The sequence below is a fragment of the Narcine bancroftii genome, chromosome 2, assembly GCF_036971445.1.
Source record: "Narcine bancroftii isolate sNarBan1 chromosome 2, sNarBan1.hap1, whole genome shotgun sequence".
NCBI classification, from domain to species: domain Eukaryota; kingdom Metazoa; phylum Chordata; class Chondrichthyes; order Torpediniformes; family Narcinidae; genus Narcine; species Narcine bancroftii.
Genome location: NC_091470.1, coordinates 307,900,740 through 307,909,386, shown reverse-complemented (window position 1 = coordinate 307,909,386; position 8,647 = coordinate 307,900,740). Strand labels below are relative to the sequence as shown.

The 8,647-nt window shown below is 41.7% G+C and overlaps 1 protein-coding gene across 1 annotated transcript; it reads right to left on the bottom strand.

Annotated features, from left to right (window-relative positions):
- Positions 1-241: 241 nt before the first annotated feature.
- Positions 242-1,566, bottom strand: cebpd (CCAAT enhancer binding protein delta). Its single transcript, XM_069921550.1, has one exon. The coding sequence runs from the start codon at positions 1,475-1,477 to the stop codon at positions 596-598; it is 882 nt and encodes a 293-aa protein (XP_069777651.1). The 5' UTR covers positions 1,478-1,566; the 3' UTR covers positions 242-595.
- Between the last annotated feature and the right edge of the window lie 7,081 nt (positions 1,567-8,647).

Genomic DNA, 8,647 nt, shown 5'->3' with positions numbered 1-8,647 from the left:
TCTGTGGAAATCACACTCATCTCATGACAAGTGGCGATGCGGAAGTGCAGTCCTGCCGGTCACGTGCTCACATGAACTTGTGCAGGTGAAGAACTTGGGACCGCGTTATCTCTTCACGTGCTTTCTCAATCACAGCATGACTCAGCAAACCGCAGGAGATACTGTCTCCCGAAAACTTTCCATTCACCTTTTATTTCCTTGGCCCAACCCAGTCTTTCAACAAACACGCTGAACAAACTAATAGACTTGACGTATTTAATAAAAATTAAAATACAGTTACAAAACAAACGTCAACCATCCGCTCGCTACCGTTCCGACTAATGTGAAAAATAAAGTTTAAAATCGTTGCATATAAATGTACTCTAGTTGGATTAAGTATAGAAAAATCAAGAATTATAAAAAAATAATTTAAGGAACGTTTAACCTTTGTTGCTAAGGCAAAGTTTTTTTAAGGCAGTCTGCAACAAATTTCAAGAGTTCAGAACTCAAAAGGAGAGTAAAATCTGCAATTTTCTAAGTTCACAGTATTTGCTACACATTATTGATTCTTTGGTTGAGGTATGAGGCTTATTTTTTTTTAAAAGTTCTGTTCCAGTCACCGACGGTCTGAACTTGCATTGAGGAAAGATGCCTCGGGTTGTTGCTCAAAAAAGGTCCTCATGATCGCCAGCTCCCTGGACAACTGCTCGATTTTTTTATGCAAGCGATCGTTCTCTGCATTGAGTTCCATGAGTTTCTGCTGCATTTCTGCGTTGCGTCGCTTCGCTTTATCTCTGCTTTTTCTCACGGCGATGTTATTCCTCTCTCTCCTCTGTCGGTACTCGGAGCTCTGACGGTCCACGGACTTCTTGGATTTTTCTTTGGCAGAGACCGACCGACCGTGGGAGCTCGACGAGCTGGGCTCGGGGCTGGTCGGAGGGGTCGGCTGCCCGGTGGGCAAGTGCACGGTGGTCTGAGCGCAGGCTGCGATCTGGGAATGCAGTGGAGTTTCCAGGTTTTCCTCCCTTTCTTCCTTCACCACCACCTTCGATAAGTCCAGTCTTTGATCGTAGCTGTTGCGCAGCTGAGCCGCGAACGGATCCCTCTCCGAGGGGTGACCTGCCGAGGCGGATAATCCGGCGACAGAGTTCATCATCGGACTCGCTGCTGCGTGGGACAGGTACCCATACTCGGACTGAGGCTTGTCCGCTTTATTGGGACCGGCGAGCAGGTCTGCCAGCAGGTCGTCGTTATAGAGCTCCAGCTGGGAGCCCGACACCGGCTCCACCACGTAAGGGCTGAAATCAATCGCACTCTCGTCGTCGTAGATGGCACCTGCCGGGTTCAAGTCGATCAGACTGGCCCTTTCCTCGCACATACCCCGCTCCAGCTTGGTCAAGGTCACTCCGCCGCTCTCGTAGAAGTTAGCCGGCTCGAGGGGAAACATGGGGAAGCATGGCGAGATGCAGCGCGAATCCAGGTTATACAGGTTACTCATGAAGGGGCTGGTTTCGCAAGGCTCGGCCACGACTCTCGACACTTGGCAAGTTTGACCCCAATGGTGCGGCAGCTCGGCGCCCTGCGCCGCTTTATACGCCCTCGCCTGGGCGCGTCACTCATTCAAGGACCCATGAAGAGAGAGCGTGGGCTGCGCGAGGTTCACGCCCGCCCGTCAGCGGTGGGAACTCCGCCCAACAGTGCGAGGAGCCGGGGGAGCGGGGTCTCCCGAGCTCGCTCAGTTGAGTGGGGGAGTGGGGGTCATTAGAAGCAGTTGACGTACTTTGGAAATCGACATTCTTTCATGAAAGAAACTTGTTTTGCAGAAAAGTTCTTGAACTTTGGGGTTTTGTTTTCTAGTGAAAGTTGTAAAGTGAGATTGTGGCCAACCGTACAACGTGAGCCCTCACCACTCCCGCCCAGGTGTGCACCCTTCTTTCCGCGCTCCTCCCATCGAGCATGTTTTTCAAATGCTTCCAATTCCGTCACTTATTTTCGAGGCTTCAATGCCCTCCTCCGTCTAAAATCACTTCACTCATTCCCTATCGAAATGTGATGCTGCTAAAATGAGTGGAACTCCATCAAGAATTCTGTCCAAACTCGAAGAGTTTAGGGTGCACGGTTTGGGGGTTTTTTTGGTGTCACTTTTCGGTTGTTCGCTGTTGTTTGGGAAAAGTGGAGTTTGGACGTAGATTGGTGGAGCTGGTTAGACCACACCAAACGATCCATCGGGGTACCATTGCAGACGCCACTAAGTTCTTTACATTCCTGATTTATTATGAAGAGAGAGTGCAGAATTGCAGCCCATTCAAAAACATTGAACAAAGAGATCTTTTACTAAAAGAAGAAACTTCCCTTTGTGTAGTATCAACTGGTGCTGCGGAGACGACCAATAGGTTTTGGTTGCAAAATCCCAACCTATCCCTTGCAGTCAGTGGTACCCTATTTAACGGACTGTGCTGCCAACATCAATGATGCGGCTAACATGAAACCAAACACAACTCAACGGATCCAGCAGGTTGCGTTTAGTCTCAGATTCCAGCATCTGCAGTCTCCAACGTTGAACCAGTTAAATTTGACATTATTTTTCACGAGTCACCAGCTTCTATCTGAAACCAGCGTATCCAAATCATTGTTGCTCGATGTAAATAGTTTTTAAAATAACTGATTGGCTAATGCAATTCTGTGTAGTAGTAAGAGTTAAACTAAAATCCATGCCACGGACCCTTTCGTGGAACCTGCTTGCTGATACAATCACAAAGAAGGCTCGTCCGCAGCTGTACTTTGTGAGGTGTGTGAGGAGATTCGGTATGTAACCGAAGATTCAAAAACTTCTACAGCTATATGTGGGCCTCTTTCTGCTGGTTACATCTGATATGGAAGCACCAAATCTTAGCAGAAGAAAAAAAAACTCCAGAGGGTTGTGAACTCGGCCTGCGACATCACAGGCACCAGACTTCACTCCATCGAGAATGTCTACACAAGGTGATGTCTTAAAAAAAGGAGCCTTTATCCTCAAAGACCCCCACTCCATCACTCTGCTACCGTCGGGAAAAAGGTACAGGAGCCCTCCATGGCACAAGGACAGCATTTTTTCCCCACTGCCATCGTCATGGCCCATCCCTTCGTGAACGAAGATGAACACGGTGCCTTGTAGCTCTTCTACCCTCATAACTTTTTGTAGTTGTTGGCATGTTGTGATGTGCCACTGCGAATCACAGAACGCCATGCAGTGTGATTTTTTGCGAGGCCCTCCCAGTCAGTATGGTTGACGTGGAATGATTGGAGATCACGCTTGATTATCTCTTTGTAGAGAAGACGTGGGCGGCCCACCGAGCGGGGATCATTTGGTAGCCAACCGAGGAGGACATCTTTAGGCAATCGGCTGTCCTCCATATGGACAATATGGCCAGCCCACCGCAGGTGGCGTGCGCGGATGATTGAGTAGTGATCCGTACTTCCAGTCTTCTCCAGGACTTGGACATTTGTGACTCTGTCACACCATGAATAGGGTTCTGAGGGAGTGGAAATGCCATCAATGAACCAAAGACACTGCCTTACTTTTTGTGTATACTATTGTTGTAAGATGGTTTATAATCTCAATGATGCTGCCACAAAAAGACCAAATTTCGTGACTTGTTCATGACAGTAGATTCTGATTCCCTCGTCTGCATTGACATCTGTTGACCCAGATCTGCCCTCTTATCTGTTTTTCTTCTTGCAATATATTGTTAATTTGGCCATTGCCAGTCAGAGCCATGCCCTGCCAGGAATGTGCATATATATTCTTTGTTATAATTTTCCCTACCTGTGTCTCTAAAGGGCTCTTATTTCTTTTTGATGCTTCATGTATTATTTATGGAAGTTACAAACCTTTGCATGATGAACTATCTACTACAATTTTAGACAGTGGCCTCTCAGTTCTAGACTTCCCTATCAGTTTCCCTTTATTTTCTGACAATCATTTAGAATGGTACTAATTATCTAACTGGTTGTTTGTCTTATTTGGTGATATTATCATTAGTTCCCTATTAATTCCTCTCAATATCTTGAAAACAGATTAAATTGTCTCCTTTCACATTCCAAAGAGTGTAATGCTAATAGGTGCATTTTCTTTTTGTGATTCACTTCTTGTTATCAGTCTGTGTTCACTCTTGTAAATCCCCAGGTCCATATAAAGCCTTATTGATGTGATCTTACCAGAACTATCAAAAGTTGCCACCAGTCCTTCAATCCCTTGTTTATTTTGGATGGTGGCTGATAAATTGTGTGGTGAAATCTAAAGTGGCCTTTTTCACTCTAGGCTTTTGACTCTACGGTGAATGTCTTGTCTATTAAACCAGGCTAAGGGTAGTTGGAAAACATGCATGCAAGAACTTGGTGATGGAAAATATGAAATTACTATAACAGCTTTATTAATAATTATAGGAATAACTGCAAAAATCTGTATGTTACATTCAAAATAACATCCGAATAAGTGAGATAATTGATTTAAGATATCTTCTTCTGTAAATATCACTTTCAGTTGGTATTTAGAAAAATGAAATATTTGTTTTTTTTAAATTGGATTATTTCCATGAGAAATGGTGAGGACCAAGCATTTCCTGTAAACAGTTTGGGGAGGTTCTTATCTGACCCAACTGCTCCACCAAGTGGGAACATTGTATATCAATCTTCTAGGTTTCCTCAAGAATAATCATGGATATATCAGGCACTTTTAATGTTGGCAAACTTTCTACAGCAATTCACAGGTTTGTTATCAACAAAAATTTAATGCCACCTAGAAGGAGAGAGATTGGGGCAGATTATCAAAATATTGTTCATTGAAACTTTTTTTAAAAAAACCTCTCTACAAAGAAATAAAAGGAAGAGAAGTTTCACTATGATTAAATTGTCTGACTTGTCTTTTCCACTTTTTATTTCCTTTTTTTATACCTTCATTTTTTAAAATACTAATATATAGCGTCTGGTGACGTGGTTAGGCAAGGATTTTGACTTTCTCCTTTACTATTTTCTTCTTTCTTCTGTTATTAAAGTTTTTATCCATAAAATATGTCATTTAGAGCAGGGGTTCCCAACCTGGGGTACATGTACCCCAGTGGTACATTTGCACTTTTCAGGGGGTACATTGGTTCTGAGAGAATCACCACTACTGTACAAGGTGTTGTAATCTGCAGTCAGATTGCACAATGTTGTGTTTTTTTAATCCTTAATTTTTAGGGATACACGGGAACCTATAAAAATGCCCAAGGGGTACAGAGGACCCAAAAGGTTGGGAACCCCTGATTTAGAGTATGGATATGATTTACAATTCATTAATGTTTTTGTCAAACTGAATGCCTTATTAAGTGTGTGTAACTATCCATATATTGAATTGTACATTTTTGTACATTCTTTATTAAAATCAATAAAAATATTTTAAAAAGAAAAGAAAGTTTGAGTAATGAATTCCAGACTTTGGCAGTTGAAGGCACAGATGCTGGTGGTGGAAATGATTATTTTCAGAGATGGTGGTAAGAAAATGGATATCGTGGAGTGTTTTAAGGATGGAAAAGGTTGAATAAATGAGGAAGAGTGAGGCATTGAGTATTTAAAAGATGTGTATTTTAAAATTGAGGTACTGCTCAACTAGAAAGCATTATATTTTGGCAAACACAAAGTTGATGGGTGTATAGTTTTAAGTGACCTCAAGTTAGTGGCTGCTAAATGAAGGAGGATGATATTGGAACTGTCAATTTTAAAAGTAATAAGATATTGACCAGGATTTTGTGAACATGATCATAATTCCAATGCAAGGTCATTGAACTGAAATATTAACCCTCTGTCTTCATGGATGCTGCCTGTCTTGCTGAGTTCTTTCAGCATTTTCTGTTTTATTATAGCTTTGGGAGATACTACACGAGATTCCTAAATAATTAACTGCAGTAAATTTTGTGGATGGCACATATAGCAACAAATTAAGAACTCGAACAATGGATTGATTACCCAAGAAAAAAAGACATCTGTTCAGAGAGAAGTCATTTGATTATTGAGTCTTTTTTTTGGGGGGGGGAATATTGAAACTGAAACTAGTATTGATCTATTGATCAAGCAAATGATCTAAGAACACAGAATTGAAATGGACAGTAAACCATCATGACTATTGTAATGGTCATTTTTGATTGACCCAGATCTTGGTAAAAGCAGCAAGAGAATTGCTTAATTGGATCATGATCATTGTAATGGTCATTTGGTCTAACCCTTGCCTCGGTTCTTGGAAGCATCATGGAAGTCGCAAGTTTTGTTTCCTCTGTGCAAGGACAATCATTTGTATGAAAGAACATTTTTCTGGAAGCAACTTGACAAGAATTGGTGAGTTAATCACAGTCTGATGACTCAGTGTTTCACCTATTTTGTAATTACTTATGAACAACAGTTTAAAAGTTCTGAGTTTCAACACAGGATTTCTAAGACTGAGCTTTTGGAATTGACTCTCCAGAATTGTGCCTAAGCAGTAATGGTCTCCAACTCATATTTGTGCATAATTGGGGTTAAGTTTAGATTTAAGTAAGATGCTGCTAGTAATTATTAATCAAGGTATTGTTTAACAAAAAAAACATTGTCTTGGTGAGTATCAATTGCTGCTGGTCTTTGACGTAACAAATGGAAGATTTCCCCGCCATATTTGACCTGATGCCATGACCCTTTCTGGTGTTTAGAGTTATTGCTGAGTACTCCCAGGGCTACTCCTTCCAGCCTGTATCCATATTACCACTACCCATGCAGGATAATGATATGGTGGGTCAGTGGGTCCTGAGGTAGAACAGGAGACACAGAGAACAGTGTTGTCGGGGTTTGGCACTTTGTGAGTTTGATTATTAAACTTGCTTGACTAATTTCCGGGGAAAGCTCTCCCATTTTGGACATCATTCCTTGTGAGATCAAATTTATTCTGCCCAAATTCAGCATCTGTTCTTCATCCAGTTTTGCTCTTCCTCTCTTTCACTTTAGCACTTTATATTCATTCATATGGCTTGCTTGGCCATTTCAGACAATAGTTAGAGTTAGTCACATTATTGTGGGTCTCGAGGCATATAAAGCCCAAATCACTAAGTCCAGCAGATTTTTTTCCAGAAAGGACACTGGTGAACCGGAAGATTTTGTACAACAATTGGCATTTTTGTGTTATTGTTAGTGAGTTTAATTAGGCTATTATTTTTGCACTAAATTCAAATGCCATAACTGCTGAGGTTGGATCTGAATTTGTGTCTGACTCATTACCCCAGTAACTTGACCATTACATCACTATTGACTTGTAAAAGTTGATTGCTGTGATTAGCTAACATCTCCATTGCTTTGCGTCATGCTACAGTCACAATGGTTGAAAATAAACCATGAAGTTTGGAACTTTTCAGATCCCACACTTTGTGCAAGAATCCAGTGGGTGCATTTACTGTTGCTCTAAACTTGGGCCAAGAATGTTTGTTTATTCTGCTTGTATATCTGTGCATTCATTTTTCAAGGACCACCTACAACTAACAGTTTATAAATACAACTGGATTATAGGGTTTTCTTCCAATTGACAACTTTTTCTTTATCTTTTTAATTCATTTGTCTTTTTCTCCCTCCTGCCCCACCCCTTTCAATTTGATTTAAGCCTATTATGTTTCTCCTCAAAAACTGCAGAAAGCATAAAGTGGGTCAGTCCGTATCAATGGGGAGAGAAGCAATTAATGTTTTTGGCTAAGGACCCTCTGCCAGAACTAGAAAAGTGAGAAAGTAGTGTATTTTAAGTTGTAGAGAGACCAATCATTTTTGGGGTCACAATTTTTGGGAGTGGCAGTGCTTGAAGTGTAAGTGCTGTGATTGAGGAACAAGTGCTGAGGCTTTGGTGAGAGGGCTGAGCAGAATTACCAGTTAGGACAGGTCATTAAACATTTCAAGTTTACTGCAGTCAGGGTTGTGTTCAGGCCGGAGTGATGCTGGCTTCTGCAGTATGAGGTATAACATGGAGACTTCTAGTATCTCTGGGGTCTACAGGCAGATAATGCAGGATTCACCTGTGCCAATTCCGCTCGTAACAAGTATACGGTTTGGATATTGTTTGAGTGCAGGGAGGTGTAGTGATGATGAACTTTTGGTGGATAAGAGGTCGTTGGTGAGTCCCGATAGGATCAGGAGAGATGGTTAGAGTCAGGCAGAATGATAGTCATGGGTGATTCCAGAGATAGAGAGGCAGACAGAAGGTTCTGTGGCTCCAAGCAAGAAATCAGGATTGAGGATGTCTCTGAACATTTGTAGAACATTCTCAAGAATTTTCTGCACACTTGCATCAATCTCATCAATAGGAAAAGGGATGAGGTCCCAGGTAATTAATATTGGGAGCTAAGAATGAGACTAACATAAAACCTCTCGGGTAGTAATTTCTTCATTACTTCTGGTGCCATGTGCTAGTGATGTTAGGAATGGAAAGATGAATGTGTGGTTCAGGAACTGGGTAAAGGTAACCTGCACAAGAGGGACAGATTACCCTGAACTGCAGGAAGATTTTGCTCCAACATCAAAAATTAGCAATTGCTGAGACATCTGGTTGTAATGACATCATTGGTATCTTGAACAGTCTCATAGTAGGTGCCAATAAACATCTTGAGGACTTTGTGACTATCTTTATAGATCACACTAAAGCATTTGA

Bases quoted from the DNA above. Each gene is read 5' to 3' on its own strand.
- cebpd (XM_069921550.1), bottom strand. From the start codon at position 1,477: ATGAGTAACCTGTATAACCTGGATTCGCGCTGCATCTCGCCATGCTTC.